The 19,447-nt window shown below is 45.4% G+C and overlaps 1 protein-coding gene across 7 annotated transcripts in view; it reads right to left on the reverse strand.

Moving 5' to 3' along the window:
- Positions 1 to 4,162: 4,162 nt before the first annotated feature.
- ZNF609 (zinc finger protein 609) overlaps positions 4,163 to 19,447 on the reverse strand; it is a 225,617-nt gene continuing 210,332 nt past the window's right edge. For all 7 annotated transcript variants that reach the window (XM_064267405.1, XM_064267403.1, XM_064267404.1 and 4 more), the window contains 6 exons: positions 12,227 to 12,314; positions 8,158 to 10,498; positions 6,894 to 7,260; positions 5,324 to 5,499; positions 4,874 to 5,090; positions 4,163 to 4,241 (listed from right to left, as the gene is read on the reverse strand). In XM_064267405.1, the coding sequence (XP_064123475.1) occupies positions 4,168 to 4,241; positions 4,874 to 5,090; positions 5,324 to 5,499; positions 6,894 to 7,260; positions 8,158 to 10,498; positions 12,227 to 12,314 (3,263 nt within the window). In that variant the 3' untranslated portion in view covers positions 4,163 to 4,167. The remainder of the gene's footprint in view (positions 4,242 to 4,873; positions 5,091 to 5,323; positions 5,500 to 6,893; positions 7,261 to 8,157; positions 10,499 to 12,226; positions 12,315 to 19,447) is intronic.

Genomic DNA, 19,447 nt, shown 5'->3' on the forward strand with positions numbered 1-19,447 from the left:
ATAGTTTCACAGGTGAGTGTCCAAAGCCAGGGACTCCAAGACCTGTGTCCTGGAGTACCCAGGGGTCCAAAGCCACTTCGGTGAATGGGATTTAAGGGTGACAAGAGGAGTGGACAAGCCAGCACAGTGCTGGGCAGGAAAGGGCTGTGGGGCAGGGAGTCTGGACACTGGGTTCAAACAGCTTGCCATCAGCCAGGAAAGGGGAAGCTGAGGATGCACACGGAGCAGACCAGGAAGATCACGAAAGCCTAGGGGGTAGGGAGAAGTTGGGGAAGGGGAGGCAGCTCAGCAGCAAACTCCAGGAGAAATAACCAGCAGCCCTCACAGATTGGTGATTGTCTCTTAAAAAGATTTATTTTCTCTTCTTGCCTGAATGTACAAAGGCAAAAAGAGTACAGTTTGTATATATATATATTTATATATATATATAAAAAAACAAGGAACTTGGTAATGTACACTTTACAGAAGGGAAGAATCAGGAAGACTGAAATTAAATCCAACAGAGCAACGCCAATGAAACGAAAACTATGAACATCAAAACTGCCCCTCCAGCCCGGGCCTCCAGCTTGCCCCAACCTGCTCCCAATGGGGGGCTGAGCACCAAGGCAAGCGGGTGGGCTGGGGCAGGAGGGGCTCGATCCTGGGAGGGGCCCATGGCAGGGGATCACTGGAAAGCTTCCTGGGATGTCCTAGTAATAAAGCCAATGACTAAGGCCCAGCATTATGGGGCCAACTAGCTGCCCAGTTGAATCTTGGGGGCATTAGAGTAGACACTGGGATGGAGAATAGGGTCTATGGGATATAAGTGACATGGGTGGCCTCAAAGCCCATATGCAATAACTCTCTAGCCCTTCTGCAGCCTTAACTCCCTAAGCCAGTCCTCCCACCTCCACCTTGGAGCCTGGAGAGAAGAGATCCAAGAATCACCATTTCATTTCACAGGGTGCCCTCTTACCCTTCTGTATGTGGTCCTTTGACCTTGGGAGGTATGGGGAGGGTGGGGTAAGAGGAGGAAACATCATATGTGTACAAGGCAGGGAAGGAGGGGAGCTGGCATACCCTGAAGAGGAGGAAGTAGATGTGAATCTTAAAGAACAGATCTCCTCCAAGTCTTAGCTACCCTACCTGGGGATGAGGCTCTTTCTCTTCTCCCCTAGGGGAACCCCAGTGAGCAATGTCCACGAAGGCCTAGGTGGGGTGGCTCAGAGAGAACCTTGGTCTGGTGGTCTGGGCTCTTAGCAGCAAACTCCTCCAGCCCTTGCTCCTGGGGTGGGAAGGGGGTTCCTGCTGCATCCCTCTGGCCAGACCATGGGTGCACACGTACCCCCGGCCCCGTGTTCCTCCTCCCCAAGTAGGGAGGCTGGAGGCAGACAGCAAACCTCTACTCAATACTTGTCAAGGATCTGCATTTCCTCTATAGCTGCTGCGGCTGCTGCTTTGTGTACTTTGAGGGAGGGAAGACCGGACCTGGTAAGGATCAGGGACCAGGAAAAGGCAGTGCCATCCTGCTGCTATTGCTTTCACCTGCTCTTCTGAGCAGCTCCTACTCTTCAAGGTATAAGGGAATATAAGGATCAAAGAGCCAAATGGTTTTTAAGGAGAAAAAGAAAAAGCTGTTCCCTTCTGCAGAACCCAAGACTGCCCTGCTAATATAGAGGCTTGCCCCTCTCTGTTAAGAATGAAGTGGAAAGGGCGGGAGAGTAGGGCCACACCTGCCCAATGGGAAAGAAAATTACTCCAAACAGTTTCTTTACAGTATGTACAGAGCACGCTGTAGGCCAGGGCCACAGATACAAAACACACAACAATATTTAAAACAAATAGGAACAGAGGTGGGCCCTTGGTCTACCCCACAGGAGCCTACGAGGGCATCATCACGCTGAAATTCAGAGTCACCTTGGAGGCAGTGACTCAGGTTAGGTGGGGTGAAGATGCCCACACCAGCTACTTTCATGGATAAAAGGAAGTCACTGCTCCGAGCACCGCCCGATGGGGCGGCAGGAAGCAGAAGGAATGATGGGCGAGAGGGAGGCTGCTTGGGGCTGCCGAGAAGTCTAAAACATTGGAGTTTCTTTGCGGGGAGGGAAGGTTCAATCCAACTCGAACAAAAACAAGGACATGAAGCCTAGAGGAAATGTCTGTAGGTCAGAGGTGGGTCCTCTTGGGCAGATGACCTCAAGCCTATCTACGTCTAGGGCTCCAGGCTTCTTGGAAACCAGCCTCTGCTGGGCATTGTGCTTTCTGTCCTCCGTCTCCCTCTTCTCCAACCAAGTCAGAGCCAAGTCCCTGCCCTTGCCACTTTTGGCACTCTGGTCACAAACACCCTTCTTTAGCCTAGGTTGCCATCAGTCTTTCTCTCTCAATTCAGAAGGCCTAGGAAAGACAGGAGTGGGAGAGAACAAAGGGATGATACCTCAAAAGCAAAGGAAGAGCAAAGGCGCCTCACCCCTTGAGGAGGAAGTGACTCCAACAAAGCTACCAAATCACTGTCACTTTCTAAGCAAAAACAGCACAAATCTTGGACCGGGAGACTGCAGTTTTAGGGACAACAGAGAAACGCCTGCAGCTTCAAAGCACAGCTATGCTGAGTATGCTCTGTGGCTCTGAGGAGTAATGGCTTAGATGTGTTATCCCAGGATCTAAGAAACATAGCCTCCCATGGCCAGTGTGGCCCCTAAGACAGAAACACGTGTGTTACATAGAAACACAGCTTATATTGGCACACACGGAGGTCAGATTGAGCTGTATAAAATCATGTACTTGCACACAGAGGAACTTGGGCTGTATATACTTGCGGCCCTAAATGAGTAGGATACTCAGGTGGCTGAATGGATAGAATATCTCTTAAGAACTGCTGGGTGTTCCCAGGGCCTTGCCCCCTGGGCCTTACCCTAAGGTGACCTGGCAGACACCAAAGCTCCCAGTGCTGGGGGGGATACCATTTTATCTGTCTGAGTCTTCAGAGCCGGGCAGTAGAAAAGATCAGTGTGGGGACCCCCTGGGAAAGGCACCAAGGGGTCAGGAGGGGAGAGAGAAAAGGGCAAGGAGATGGGGGAAAAGCAGTAGGGCTCAGTGGGGATGCAGGTTCTATTTCACAGGCTCCATTCATGTCCAGCTCCAGCTCACTCCCAGTATCCCTGGGGAGTCCTGTGTTGGTGTTGGGACCCCTGCCCTCTGCCTGACAGGTAGCTCAAGGCCCTGGTGGGGCAAATGCTTTGGGTCTTCCTTCCCAGGCTGGGCTCTGAGCATTTATGTGTGCTCATTGAATGGGAGAAGTCTTCATGTTTGAAGACCCTGTTTTCAGAATTACATAAAAAAACAGCCCCCAATTTCTTTCCTGAGATTCTAATTCCTCCATGTGCTGCCAGTTCCCAGGGCCCAAACCGCTGGGGAGATGCAGGATCTGGTGGTGGTGGGAATGACGGTGAGGGGGATGGCTGCTGTGCTGTCTTCAGACCTTACCCAGTGCTTAGGGGTCCCTCCCTGGGGGGCTGGTACTGCTCCAGCAGCTGACCAAGGACTTGGGGAACAGAGCAATGACTTCTCTGGGCGGAGCCATGTTCCCCTGGTTGCTCCCCATGCCTTCAACTCCGCAGAGGCCACAACAGTCACAACTGTGGCCGAGAGAATAAATATTTTTGCTAAATAGCAGCTCTCCAGCTCCTGAGGAAGAGGGAGGGGCAGGGGTCCGGGGGTCTGGTGGAGGCGAGAGAGCCAAGGGTCTGCCTTCAGCCATGGTGGGAACGGCCAACAGGATGATCAACACCATTTAACTCATGTCTAAATGGCACCTCCAGCGCCTCCTTGGCCGAGCCGTCCGGGCCCGTGAAGCTGACTTTATCCGGGCACTTGGTGTTTGTTCTGCAAGGGAAATGTGGACAGATAACCAGGCACTCAGCCTGCTGGTATTACAAACCACAAGGTGGCGCTCCAAGAAAGGAAGCCGCAGGGCAGGCTGTACATGTCCCTAGGGGACATCTGTGCTTCACAGGTCCTCGCAGACACACATGGCTTCGTTGGCGATCTCGTACAAGAGGCCTGGCCAGGGTTCCACCATTTCCACACTGCCATCCCCCCGGCTTGGGCTCCACAGGGATTCCGTGATCCAAGCAGCAACTATCCCTGTTCTATGTGTTGCCCCAAATTAACAAAAGTTACTTACCATTCTCACCTCCGGGGGGGTGGGTAGAGTGAGGGAGTGGAGCCTTGCTGGCTGGCAACAATAGCCGTAGAAGAAAGCCCTGAGTGAGGAGGAAAAGGCATTAGTGTGCTGTGCCCAGAGCCCTCCTATTACCTGCTTTTCCTTTACTAGCTGGGTGGGTGGGTATTGGGAGGAATTTTTCCTTAAATTCCTAGCTCCCTTGAGTTTTGGGGTGTGGCCAGATACAGTGGCTGGGGATAGACAGTAAGGCTCCATTCTTCAGCTGCTTGTTTCTCTTTGGCTGTGGAACACTTGTTCCTTATTCTCTGGAATATCAACACCAATATTCTAGAGGAGTTTAAGGGTCACCAAGCTCCAAGGGAGGAAATAAATGCTGTATGTTTTAATGACTACCTGCGAGGGGTTAGGACTCTGGGCAGACTGTTGTTTGTTGTGAGTCGATTCTGACTCATGGCAACCATGTGTGTGACAGAGTAGAACTGCCCCATAGAGTTTTCTTGGCTGTAATCTTAACAGAAGCAGATTGCCAGGCCTTTTCTTCTGCAGTACTGCTGGGTGGGTTTGAACTGCCAACCTCTAGGTTAGCAGCTGAGTGCAAACCACTTGCACCACTTTGGGACCCTCTGGACAGACAAGAAGTTAAAAAAAAAAAAAGGGGGGGTTCTTGCCTGGCGTCCCTTGCTACTGGGATGGAGATAGACAAAGGCTTACCTGCTGCATAGGGTAAGTTGTACTGTGCCGGGAGTAACGAGTAACCCAGGTGGTGGTGGTGGTGGTGTGTGGACATCAGGCGCTGGGAAGGAGAGGTGCGAGGCCGGTCTACGCTCCTTTCACCCCCGCCTGCTCCCCCGATGCTGCTACAGCTGCCAGCACCCCCAATCACCCCACAGGCTCCCCGATCTCTCTCCTGAGCAGTTTTATCACTTATCTGGAAAGGAGAGCAGACACAAAAGCACTATAGTGAGACAGGCACACACATACGAGTGAGATGCTCAGGGCCCACATTACGACTTCCTAATAATGCAGAACACTTAAGAACCCAGGAGGTGTCCAGCCCAAGCGGCACTGCGGTCAGGACCCAAACATGCCCACCTTCTTTAAGAGCCTGGATGTGGCCTTACTGGTCTGTGGATAACAGCCAGTGTCACTGCACGTCCTTACCGTGGGAGACTTGCTCTTGTAGTGACTGGCATGCTGCTGCAAGATGTCCAGGGCTTTGGACTCCGAGCTGGACTTACAGCTGACACTGGGGCTGGCTCGTGCCTTGTCGGCATCCTCGCCCCCTGAGACCTTGCTGCCGTATGGGGAAAACGAGTAGCTGGAAGGCAGGTAGGAACCTGGGGAAGGAGAAATACAGCCTTAGTGAGCGTGGTTAGCTGGGCACCAGCTTTCCCAGGAACAGGCTGAGATATTCTCTACCACGGTGTCCTTAGGCTGAGACCATTGGCTTGTCCTTTCTTCCCCAGGTAGGAACCCAGAGCCCTACAGGCAAAATTAGCTGAGGGACCTGAGGAACATGGCTCTCAGCTTCCCCCAGCCAACCTCCCCAGCCCCACCATGGCTCTCTGAATCAGACTCAGAGACTCATCTTGGAGAGGTGATAATGGTGAAGTGGAAAGATCATAGGATTTGGAGTCATGTGGCCCTGGGCTCAAATCCTCCTCCTGAGACTTATTAGCTGGGTAGCCTTGAGTAAATTAACCTTTCTGAGCTTCAGTTTCTGCATCAGCAAAATGAAGACACCAGTATTTATTTCATAGGCTGACAGGAAGGATTAAAAAGATGATGGGTATAAATCACCTACTACCGTCACCATACTACTCAATAAATGGAAGCATTATTTTTATGTAGATGAGTGGGGGTGACAGGGAGAAAGAACTACCACTAACTGCATATCTCTCTTTGAAAAACTCACTTATGTTACACCAGAATGTGAAGACTATTTAGGCTGCTCTCCTGCAGGGAGTTGGGCGCTCTGAGGAGTGAGTTAAAGAAGTACCCTTCCTTCTACCCCAGAAGCATCCACATGGCTCTTCAGACAACAGAAATCAGTGAGCAGAGCTGAATAAGAGCATCTCCTTCCAACAAGTTAACATTTAAACCCTTACTTTGTGCACTCCCTTCCCCTCCCTGGAACTCATCGACAGCAGTGTGAAGAGCTTCTCTTTCCTAAGCAGGACTTCTCCCCAGTCTGATTTCAAACTGCTCTTTCCACCAGCTAAACAGATCTTGCAATTGAATATATGCATTGTCCTGGTATGAATTTTAATTGTTGCACATGTCTCCCCTGCTACAATAAATCTGTAAGCTCCTTGAGTGGAGGAAGTTAGTCTTTTGGACTTCTTTTGTATTCCTCACAGTGCCTAGCACACTGCAGAATGTAAAGTATATGCTTCAAAATACCAGCTGAGGGAAGACAGCAGTGGTGGACAGGGAGTTTTACCTTCAGTGATCAATGAAAACTGGTAGAGGCTGCCGTCTTGCTGGAGTGAGAGAGGGAGGAGCGGTCCCACACACTGTCACTGGGGGCCATTCAAGGAGCTCAGGTTTAGTGTGGCCCTTCACAGAAAAACACTTTCCAAAAGGTGCTGTTATCTAACTGAGGCTCCATAAGCCTTAACCCAAAAACCCAGTGCTGTTGAGTCTTAGGGCTGAGCAATCAACTCTGGATTTGCAATCTGTGCTGTCCCCCTTCCCAGTTAGCGAGCGCAGCTACTCTGGGGTGCCGTACCTGGGTAGTTCTGCATCATCACAGCAGGCATGCCCCGGTAGCTGGGGTGGCTGGGGTCGTAGGACTGGCTGTAGGAGTAGCCGTGCATGTAGGGGATGTAGGACTGGTGCTGGGTGAGGGGTGAGGACACAGGCACGTGGACACCTGGTCGGGGATCCTTGCTGCCAAGGCGGGAATCCTCAGCTGGGGGCAGCTTGCAGTCACTACTTGTGCTTTCCTTCCCATCCTCCTTGGGGACTGAGTCCTTACTCCGACTCCTCTCCTCCTTCAATTTGCGGTCCCGCTCCTCTTTCCACCGCTCATCCTCTGGCTTGATGTCTGAGTACTTGGCAGGATAGACATATGTCCACATCCGGGGCTCTGCCTCCTATGACAATTGCAGAATGAGGATTGAGTGTGGTATAGATGAGACAGAGAGCCATTTCAAGCCCAAGGTCCCAGGAGGAATATCAGATAATTACTAGATACCTGGGGCAGAGTATGATTGTGGCCTCTAGTGAGCTTCCTTTACAATCCAACCCTGGTCCCTCTTGCTTAAAAAGTCCCCATCCCCTCCCCCTCAAAGGAAACCAGGTGGGGTGAAAGAAAAGGAAAATCTAGCAGTGGATGTTTTCTTGGAGACAAGCATTCTGGGGAAACAGCTCCTTGAACAGAAGAGATGTCCCTTTCCAAAGATGTTTGGGTTGTTCCAATTCTTCAGAGCAGACTCAGGGGAAAGCTGTAATACAGCCCAGGTCAGGGGAGAGGGGTGTTAAGTACAGCACCACGAGGCAAAGGAAGACATCCCATCTTGTGAGCGGGACAGCATGTGAGACTCCGCATCCTCAGTTCTAACTCTGCCTGTTAAATCCTTCCTAAAGTCACTCAATTTGAATAGCACACTTTTGGCCTACTCTAAAATGGGGTATGGGGAGATCGCCATGAACTCATTCCACAGCAACCAAACAGTGGAAAAAACATCGGACTGTAGCAATCGAGATACCTGGGTTCTAGTCCGCGCTCTGCTAGTGAAGCCCTGAGTTACCCTAGACAAAAAAGCTAACTTAACCAGGCTTTTTTGTCAAATGGGAAAAACACCTTTTACTGATGTAAAAGTGCTTTTAAGAAACATGGAAATGATTTACAAAGGTGAGGCATTTAAAATGAAAGATTTCTCCTGCTACTCTCAACTCTGTTGAACCCCTACGTAAGGACAGCCCTAACTTGTGAGGAAGAGGGAAGACTCTCAAAGGGTATTTCCACTTCCTATCAGGACAACAGTTACCTGTCGGTACCAGAGTATTGGATCCACCTCTGCCTGTCGGCCACACTCAGCACCTGTTTTGGCCTCAGAAGCCTCCTTGCCAAGGTGGCTGGCTTCACTCAGTTTCACTTTAAGTCCTTCCGGGGCCTGACTGGGGAGTTTTGAGGAGTCATCTAACTTGGGAATGATGACTGATTTGGCAGGGTCGGCTCCTGGCTCCTTGGCCTTGCCAGGTCCTGACTTCACCAGGTCTGTCAGGCTGGGAGCCTTGGTGAGAGTTGGTGGGATGGACGGCTTTTGCTTCCACTCTTCCTTGAGTGCTGCCTCCCGCTCCTTCAGGCCCATCTCTGCCTTTTTGTCCAGGCCCCGCTGCTGCTGCTCCAAGCTTTGCCGTTTCTGCTGTTCTTCATATTGCTGCCGGTAAGCTGTGTTTGTGCTCAGGAGGTGGGTGTGGTAACTCTGATCGCTGTAGCCATAGGGGGGCACGTAGGCATACTGGTTATAGTACAGAGACTGCATGTACATGTTGGGGCGCTGCTGGATGACAGAGGGCTGCTGACTGGAACTGCTCAGCTCTGGTTTCTTATCCTCGCAGACATCGTTCTTTACTTTCCCCTCTATGGTCTCAGGTTCCTCATCCTTTTTCGTCTTCAGGGACTGGCTCTCCACTCCTGCCTGGCTGCTGGGGTTCAGGGCCCCTGGGCTGGACTGGGCATAACTTGGAGAGTAGTAACTCTCAAACCCTTGGTAGTATGGTGAGTCTTTGTTCTGTGGCTGAGGGGAGAAAAGAGTTTTCTTAGCCCCTTCCTTAACCAACTGTTCAGGGTCCTTGGATTTGACACTGTCCATCTTGCCTTCCCCGTCCTCCCCAGCATCTGAGATGTCTGAGTATGCAGGGCTGTTGGTTTTGACTGAGCTGGCTTCAGCTCCATTCTGGGTCACTACATGTAAGGGAGTCATGGGCTGGGTAGGGGTAGTGCTATCTAGGCGGCTACTGCCTCCAATTGAAGGGCTGGGAGCATTGTCCGTGAAGCTGTAGATCTTGTCGGCTTCAGCCTTGATGCTAGCCAGTCGGCTCTGGTGGGGGTCTGAAGAGCCATTTAGGAGACCCTCCATTTTTATCGCATCTCCCGATGATTCCCTGAATGGGCTTTTGCCTTCTTCTGCTCGACAAACCTTCCCAGGAGTCAGGGGACTTTCAAGTTCCTTTGAAGATTCCTTCTTTTTTTTGTCTTTCTTTTTCTTGTCCTTGGCTGGAGTCAAGGCAGGGTTGACTGTGAAAGGTTCTCCCATCACAGTGGGCTTGGGCTGAATGGGTTTGAGTTGGGGGCTGTTGGGCATGGCTTGGACCACTGTGGTGGTCAAGCCTGAGGAGGAGCCTGGGCTTGCTGCTGTGAAGGTGGCTGTCTGGAAGGTGTAGATTTGCTGTGGGGGGATGGCAGGGGCAATGGGCCGGGCTGACTTTAAGCTTTTGGAAGGAATCTTTTCAGGTTTCAAACTAGAGGTTTTTTTACATTTTTCTTTTTCCATACACTTCCTTTCCAAAGAATCAAAGGCATCATTGCTTGTTTCATCCATTACTGAGGGTCCGTCATCAGATCCATCATTGGATAAGGCCCCAAGGTCTGTGTCCCCTTCCCCACTCAACTTTTTCTTACAGAGACCTTTTGTGCTGAATTTGCTTGAAGGAGAAGGGCTGTGGGGCTCTACGAGCCGAACTTTGGGGGTAGCTGAACGGGCAGGGGACAAGGAACCTTTTTGTGAGACAGATGCACCATTGCAACTCCCAAGTTCTGCATGGAGAGTAGGCTCCTCTCCATACTCGCTGTCTCCATCTGCTTCTGGCTTGCTGTCATCATCTGTATGGGCATGAGCTTGGTGGTACTTAAGTCCATTGATGTGCTTGTACTTCTTGTTGCAGTTTGGGTGGGGACAGTCAATCAGGACAGGGGAGGGACAATTTCTGTCCAGAACAGTGGGTTCCATCTTGGTCCCAGGAAGGGGGCCAGTGGCTGAGCCCATGGAATTTGTACGGACACGCTTGCTCCCTTTGGAGTCCTCTGAGCTAGAATTTAGCTCCATGTCTGAAAGGGGTTTGTTTTTCCGTTTATTAGCTGAGGAAGGGCTGGCCTTGACATCCTCAGAGGTGTTGCTCGCAGGTGGGCGATGCTCTGAAGAATTTTGGCTACCCCGACGGCCTTTACTATTGGCTCCCGCCCGGGTTTTGCTGCTAGTGCCGGTCCCTTTGCTGTCAGAGGCTGCAGCTGTCTCACTGACAGGTGTGTTACTGTTAGGACGCATTCGTTTGCCTCTACCCCGACCATTACGCATTTCCAAGTCACTGGTGGGGGAGTCACAGAACCTTGGCAAAAAAAAAAAACACAACAGGATATCATTAAGAGTAGAAAACATCTTCAAATCAGCTTAACTACAGCCTCTAAGAACTGTTCAGATGGTAACTACCATTTTCAATGAATACGATTTGTTAAAGAAACTTCTGCATGCATGGGAACTGCATTAAATGGTGGGCTCCTAGAATGTTATCTGCACACTAGTTGTGAATTATTCCCCTACATTTCCTTCTAAAGACTTGTAGAGTTTGTTCCGTAAGGCAAGCAGCAGTCATGTCTGCATTTCCAATATGCAGCTATAGTCATGGTTTTAGGAAAGACTTCAGGTATCATCTAGGAAACTGAGGCCAAGCATGTTGAGTGACTTGCCCAAGGTCACATGGTTGATTAATGGTAATGCATGGACCAGAATCTGGCTCTAGTTTCAGCCCACTGCTTTTTCCCTATACACTTTGCCATGAATGTATAGACAAGTAGAACAGAACACCTCATCCATGCTAAGAGGTCCCTAAACATCAGATGTAGCCAATGGTACACAAGTTCTCGGTCTGGAGGCCTGCAGCTAGAAGTCATTCCTCACTGGTCCTAAAGCAGCTCTTCTTGGAGCTCGGTACACTGTCTAGAATGAAATCCTCAGCTGAGGTTGGTTCCTTTGTAGATCTGAAGACTGTTCTATCTTGTCTCAGGTGCAGCTGGAACAGGCTGTTTCTAAGAAAGTGGGAGCCACAGCAATGGCAAAAAAAGGACAAATTCTGTCAAACATCTTCTTTGTGTTCTCAGAACTCTTCTCCTATGAAGTCCCTTACTTCTTCTTTGTTATCACCTACCCTTTCAGCTCCTATCCCTCTGGGCCGTAATATGTCCAAAGCAAAAAGACATCCTTCCAATAGGTTTCTCAGAAATGCAAAGGGAGAATGTAAAGAACTTGACAAGCTTATCTTAGGCTCATCTGCTTCTGATTCTTGTCAGGGCAACTCCTGTGATAGTCTGACTACAGTCAGATGATAATCTAAGTCTTTAGAAATCTGGTCCGGCATCCCTGAAAACTAGGAGGCCTAAATAACCACACATCTCTAGGTAGAGCATAATTACATACACCTGAGAAAAAGAAAGTGTTATGGCGTTAAGAAGAGCTTTAAAATGTTAAAAAATTTTTTTTCCTTGGGACATTCCTGCCCATCTTTGTTCCGTGGAAACAATGGGCAGGTGAAGGTTTAAGATAATTTTTCTAAAGTCCCAAACCCTGGCAAATATTAGGAACAAACTATAAGGAACCATTCACTGAAATGCCAATCTTAAGGTCAAATTGCATTGAGACGGTCCTTGTGAAACCTACGTGGTCTAGTGGAATTTATAAACCTGAAAATGTTTCAGAGCTTAAATTTCTGAGAGATTGTTACCAACAGAAGCCATCAACAATGAATGCTCACCCATAGTTAGACTTTATGGCTTTGGTCTCAAGGACTACAGGGAAAAGCCAGAATTCAGTAATTGCAAGACAAAGGCTTTAACAGAGATTCCTATTCATTCTTATCGACCCCCACCCTCCGCCAACATTTCAATAATTAATTAATTCATTCTTCTTGAATGCCAGAGGACTACAGTGCTTCCCTTTCCTCCACACCATTATGTCCTTTACAAGCCAGGTGTACAACTCTAGCAGGATAAAGGCATTACAGATTCACTGACTAGGGTGGTTCAGATTAATTTACACCAAAAAGCTACAGACTGTTGCTTACCTTGGGGGTGCCCAATCATGGCGTGTGCAGTCAAGAAGTGTACCTACATACGTCTTGTTCCTCCATGTTACATTCACCACCAACATCCCTGGAATACAAGAAGACCCAGGTATAAACAAGGAGCCCTGCTGGCCACTGACCATGTCTGCCATGTAAGCCCCACTCTGGCTTCTGTAGGAGGGTTTAGAGGGTGCTCTGGGTCCCAGTGGGACAATCAGGATTGACAGACTAGTTCCATGAGAACTGCCTACAATGTTACTCAGGCCCCTAAGGATAGACAACAGCTTCAAAGAATTTATGGTCTGGTCAAGGTACATTTTCTTTAAAAAAAAAAAAAAAAAAAAAAATTATTATACAGTATTTCAAACAAACTGAAAAAATAAAAAAACCTAACGAAAACTCATGTATCCACCACCTAGTTCAATGGGTTTATAAAGATTTTGTGCCATACTTGCATCAGATTTCTTTTTTTAAAGAAGACATTACAGTTGAAGAGCATTATTTCACTGTATTTTTAAACTTTCCATGAATGGGATCATGCTGAGGGTATAAATTTGCAACTTACCTTTCTCACTTAATATTGCAAATTTGAGATTTAGTCATGTTGACATAGAGTCCATTCATTTTAACTGCTCTCAAGTACTACACTGTATGATTTGACCACAATTTATACATTCTCCTGTTGATGGACATTTAGGTTTTTTGTACATTTTCTCTCTTAAATGATGTCACAATGAACATTCCTGATATGCTGTTCATTTTATTTAAAAAAATGCTCTTCAGTAGATCATACAGCAATATTCCAAAATTCAAAAGACGCCAAAAAACAGCCACCCCAATATTAAATGAAGTGTCCCTCCTGTCACTGTTCTCCGGCCCTCCAGTTCCTCTTCTAAAAAACATCTAAGCATATCCATGAATATAAGCAAATACTTTTTTAAAAATAATTTTTATTGTGCTTGAAGTGAAAGTTTACAAATCAAGTCAGTCTCTCACACAAAAACCCATATACACCTTGCTATACACTCCCAATTACTCTCCCCCTAATGAGACAAAAAAAAAAAAAAAAAAATTTTTTTTTTTTTTAATGAGACAGCCCGCTCTCTCCCTCCACTCTTTCTTTTCGTGTCCATTTCGCCAGCTTCTAACCCCTTCCACCCTCTCATCTCCCCTCCAGGCAGGAGATGCCAACAATAGTCTCAAGTGTTCACCTGATCCAAGAAGCTCACTCCTCACCAGCATCCCTCTCTGACCCATTGTCCAGTCCAATCCATGTCTCAAGAGTTGGCTTCGGGAATGGTTCCTGTCCTGGGCCAACAGAAGGTCTGGGGGCCATGACCACTGGGGTCCTTCCAGTCTCAGTCAGACCATTAAGTCTGGTCTTATGAGAATTTAGGGTCTGCATCCCACTGCTTTCCTGTTCCCTCAGGGGTTCTCTGTTGTGTTCCCTGTCAGGGCAGTCATTGGTTGTTGCAGCCGGGCACCACCTAGTTCTTCTGGTCTCAGGATGATGTAGTCTCTGGTTCATGTGGCCCTTTCTGTCTCTTGGGCTCGTAATATCCTTGTGTCCTTAGTGTTCTTCATTCTCCTTTGATCCAGGTGGGTTGAGACCAACTGATGCATCTTAGATGGCTGCTTGCTAGCGTTTAAGACCCCAGACGCCACTCTTCAAAGTAGGATGCAGAATGTTTTCTTAATAGATTTTATTATGCCAATTGACTTAGATGTCCCCTGAAACCATGGTCCCCAGACCCCTGCACCTGCTATGCTGGCCTTCGAAGCATTCAGTTTATTCAGGAAACTGCTTTTGGTTTAGTCCAGTTGTACTGACCTCCCCTGTATTGTGTGTATAAGCAAATACTTTTATATGTTCTTCCTTAAATGGCAGCAATATATACACACTGTTTTGCATATTGCTTTTTTCATCTAACCATATATTTTGGATCATCCCATATCAGTACAATAGAGCTGCTTCATTCTTTTCAATGGCTACATTTGAAGGACTGTACCACAGTTTATTTAATCAGTCCCCTGTTGATGGACATTTGACTGCTTCACTTCTTTTGCTATTACAAATAATGCTGCAATGAATAACCTTGTACAATTGTTTTATTTTTTTAAAAGAAAACAAAATTTTAATTAGATTTTAAAATAATTTTTGTGGTTGTTGATAATACGCACAGCAGGACATACACCAATTCAACAATTTTCACATGTACAATTTAGTGACAGTGATTGCGTTCTTCGAGTTATACAACTTTTTCCAAGCTGTTCCTCCTCCATTAACATAAACTCACTGCTCCCTAACTTTCCTATCTTTCGAGTTGCTGTTGTCAATTTATCCCATATAGATAGATCTTAGAAGTGCACAGTGGTCAAGTTAGACATTCTTTACCAGTTAAGCTAAGCTATGGTTTTAAGAAGGCTTCAGATGATCTCTTTTTGGCTTAAGGTTTAAAGATTATCTCAGGGTAATAGTTTCAGGGATTCATCTACCCTCCACGGCTCCAGAAAGTTTGGAGTCCATGATAATTTGAAATTCTTTTGATCAGGACTCTTCTATAGAATCTTTGATCAAAATGTTCAGTAATGGTAGCTGGGCACCATCCAGTTGTTCTGGTCTCTTGGCAAAGGAGGCAGTTATTCATGGAGGCAATTAGCCACACATTCCATTTCCTCCTATTCCTGACTCTCATTCCAGTGCTGCTCCAGGTGAACAGAGACTAGCTACTGTACCTTGGATGGCCACTTGTAAGCTGTTAAGGCCCCAGGCACTAGCCAAGGAACTAGGAGGTGGAACAGAAGCATTAACAACGTTATTAAGCCAATTAACTGGGATGCTGTGATGCCACATAAAACTATGACCCTAAACCTCCAAACCAAGAAACCAAATCTCATGAGGTGTTTGGTTGTACATAAGCAGCCTCAGCAGCTACATTTTACTTTTATCATTGTTGTAAATACATCTATTACACTTGTGTTAATTCAACTTTTTATAGGTGTACAACTTATTGACAGTAATTATATTAATCGGCTGTGCAACCTACTGTTAACCAGTGTGATTTTTCCATCACCATACATCAAAACTCAGTACTCCATAAGCATTAGCTCCCCTCTTCCCTTTTTCCCCTCCCTCCCACCACTGGTAACCAATAAAAAACTTTGGTCTCTATACATCTGCCTGTTCTTGTCTTTTTATATAAATGAAGTCATACAATATTTGTCCTTCTGTGATTGGCTTATTTCACTCAGCATGTCTTCAAGCTCCACACATGTTGTAGCATGTATCAAGACTTCATTTCCCTTACCAGCTGAGAAGTATTCCATAGTATGGATGTACAACATTTTGTTTATCCATTCATTCACTCATGAGCATTTAGGTTGTTTCTACCTTTCGGCTACTGTGAATAGTGCTGCAGTGAACACTGGTGTACAAGTATCTGTTTGAGTCTCTACTATCAAGTCTTTTGGGTGCGTATTTAGGAGTGGAATTGTTGACTCATATGGTAGTTCTATTTTTAGCTTTTTGAGGAACCGCCAAACTGTTTTCTACAACAACTGTACCATTTTGCATTCTTACCAGCAATGGATAAGGGTTCCAATTTCCCCACATTTTCCTTTAAAATATTTTAGCCATCCTAAACCTAACCAAAACCAAGCCTGTTGCCACCAAATCAATTCCAACTCACAGCAGCCTATAGGACAGAGCAGAATTGTCCCACAGGTTTTCCAAGCAGCAGCTGGTGGATTCGAACTGCCAACTACTGCACCACCAGGGCTCCTTAGTCATCCTAGTGGGAATGAAATGGTATCTCATTGTAGTTTTGATCTCCATCTCTCTGATGGCTAATGATGTTGGGCCTCTTTTCATATGTTTGGTGGCCATTTGAATGTCCTCTTTGGTGAAATGTCTATTCAAGTCCTTTGCCCATTTTTATGATTTCATTGTCTTTTTGTTGTAAAGTTGTCAAAGTTTTATATATATTTTGGTTATTGGATTCTTATCAGATATATCGTTTGTGAAGATATCCTCCCAGTTGATAGCTTGTCTTCATTTTTTTGGTAAAGATGGCAATGGGTTTGGTTTTGGCTTATTTATTTATTTTGTCTTTGGCTGTTTGTGCTTTTGTTATTATATTAGATAATCCATTGTTTAAATTTGGGTCTGCTCTGATTTTGCTTCGTTGGTCATTACTGAGCTGGTCTGAAGTCCTGAGATAAACATGTAATTTCAATCTACCACGTTTAACTAGAATGCTGGATTTACTTTTATTTATCCTTTTTAGTACTTGGAGTATACCACTTACCTCACTGAAGTCTCTCTCTAATTTAGGAAAATTATCACCCATTATATATTAACTTATCGTGTCTCTGCCATTCCCATCATTCTTTTTTTTCCTAGAACTCATGCTGGATATATGCCAGAGCCTCTTAAGCCATCATCTATATGTTTAAATTGATCTCTCATATATTTTCTCTCTGTGTTTCATTCTTCCAATTTATAATTTTCTCTTTGACTATATGCAGTTTACAATTTATTCAAGGTATTGAGTTTTTTTTTTTTTTTAATTTCAATGTCTATAATATATATTACAGTGACTATTTTTCATTTCCAAGATTTTAAACTGGTTGACTTTTCATATTTACCTGACATTATTAATTTCTGGCTGTGTTCAGGTCATAGTTTAATTTTTTATTTTTAATAGACAGTATTATTCCATTTCTCTCTTTAAAAACCCTAAATGTACTTATTATACTCTTTGTTTGACAGTACCATAAAGTTAATTTCATTAGGTGTGCATTCAAATCCTGATAAACCAAAAAAAACCAAATCCACTGCTGTCGAGTTGATTCCGATTCATAGTGACCCTATAGAACAGAGTAGAACTGGCCCATAGAGTTTCCAAGGAGCACCTGGCAGATTCGAACTGCTGACCTTTTGGTTAGCAGCCATAGCACTTAACCACTACGCCACCAGGGTTTCCCAAATCCTGATAGCTAAGTTTTTAAAATTAACTTTTAAATTTTGAGATAATTGTAGATTCACATACAGTTGTAAGAAATGATAGAGAGACCCCGTGTGCCCCTTACTCAGCTTCAGCCCAATGGTAACAGCTTGCAAACCATAATACGATATCCCAGCCAGGATACTGACATTGATACAGTGAATTTATGGAACATTTACATCACCATAAGGATACCTCGTATTGCCCTTTTATAGCTACCCCATTTCCATTTTACCCCAACCCCCTCCTTAATCCCTGGCAACCGCCAATCTATTCTCTATTTCTATTGTTTTACGATTTCAAGGTTATACAAATGGAATCATAGAGTATGTAACCTCTTGGGATTGCCTTTTTTTCAATCAGCATAATTCTCTGGAGGTTAAACCCGGTTGCTGCAAGTACCAAGAGTTTCTTTCTTTTTATTGCGGAGTAGTATTCCATGGTATGGATGTACTATAGTTTGACTATATAAAAAAAAAAAAAATATAGCACCCCCTAAAAGACGTCTGGGTTGTTTCCAATTTGGGACTATTCTGACTAAGCTGCTGTAAATATAGCTTTTCCTGTGAACACAAGTCATCGTTTCTCTGAGATAAATGTCCAGGAGTGCAACTGCTGGGTTCTATGGTAGTTGCATGTTTAGTTTTTAAAGAAACTGTCAAGCTATTTTCCAGAGTGGCTGCATCATTTTACATACCCACCAGAAATGTATGCATAATCCAGTTTCTCTACTTGTTTGTCAGCATTTGGTATTGTCACTATTTTTTATTTTAGCCATTTTGATAGATGTGTAGTGATATCATATGATTTTAATTTGCATTTCCCTAATGGATAATGATGTTGAATATCTTTTCGTGTGCTTATTTGCCATCTGTATATCCTCTTTGATAAAACGTCTGTTCATGTCTTTTGTCCATTTTCTAAATGGATCTTTTTTATTGCTGAGTTTTGAGAGTTCCTTATAAATTCTAGCGACTAGTCCTTTGTTGGACATTTTCTCCTATAGCTTGTTTTTCATTAGAGTCAGGGAACATTTTAAATTCTGATGAACTCCAATTCACAAAATTTTTCTTTTATAGATCATGCTTTTGGTATCAAGTCTAAGAACGCTTTGCCTAACCCTAGATCTGAAGATTTTCTCGTTTCCTTCTTCTCTTTGTGCTTTACATTTAAGTCCTTGATCCATTTTGAGCTAATTTTTTTAATAAGGTGTGAGGTTTCAGCTGAGGTTCCTTTTTTTGTTTTGGGCCTATGGATGGCTACTGCTCCAGCACCACTTGTTGAAAAGGCTCTCTCTCCTCCATTGAATTGCTTTTGCACCTTTGCCAAAAATCAGTTGGGCATATTTGTTTGAGTCTATTCTGTGTTCTCTGCTCTGTTGTACCGATCTATGTGTCTACCCCTCTGCCAATATCACAGTCTTAATTACTGTGCCTATTTTTTTTTTTTTTATATATAATGAGCCTTAATATTGGAGAAACCAATTCTTCCCACTTTATTCATGTCTACTCTAGTTCCTTTACCTTTTCATATAATATTTAGAATAATATTGTCTGTATTTACAAAGAAAATCTTTCTGGGATTTTGATAGGAACTGCATTAAGTATGTGCACCAGTTTGGGGAGAACTGACATCTTTTACTATACTGAGTCTTCCAATCCATGAGCGCAGTACGCTTTTCCATTTGTTTTAGTCTTATTTCATTTCTCTTATCAGCATTGTGAACTCTTTAAAGTGCTAAAAAGCAAAGATGTCATCTTCAAGACTAAGGTGTGCTTGACTCAAACCATGGTGTTTTCAATCGCTTCATATGCATGTGAAAGGTGGGCAATTAATAAAGACAGAAGAAGAACTGATGCCTTTGAATTATGGTATTGGTAAACAATACTGAATATACCATGACTGCCAGAAGAATGAACAAATCTGTCTTGGAAGAAATATAGTCACAATGCTCATTAGAAGCAAGGATGGTGAGAGGCATCAGTCCCTGGAGAAGGACATAGTGCTTGGTAAAGTAGAGGGTCAGCAAAAAAGAGGAAGACCCTCAATGAGATGGACTGACAAAGTGGCTACAATGGGCTCAAGCATAACAGCGATTGTGAGGATGGTGCAGGACCTGGTAATGTTTCCTTCTGTTGTACAGAGGGTTACTACGAGTTGGGACTGACTTGACAGTACCCGCGATGGTTAAAATTGTGTGTCAACTTGGCTGGGC

This window comes from Loxodonta africana, chromosome 13, assembly GCF_030014295.1.
Source record: "Loxodonta africana isolate mLoxAfr1 chromosome 13, mLoxAfr1.hap2, whole genome shotgun sequence".
Taxonomy (NCBI): Eukaryota; Metazoa; Chordata; class Mammalia; order Proboscidea; family Elephantidae; genus Loxodonta; species Loxodonta africana.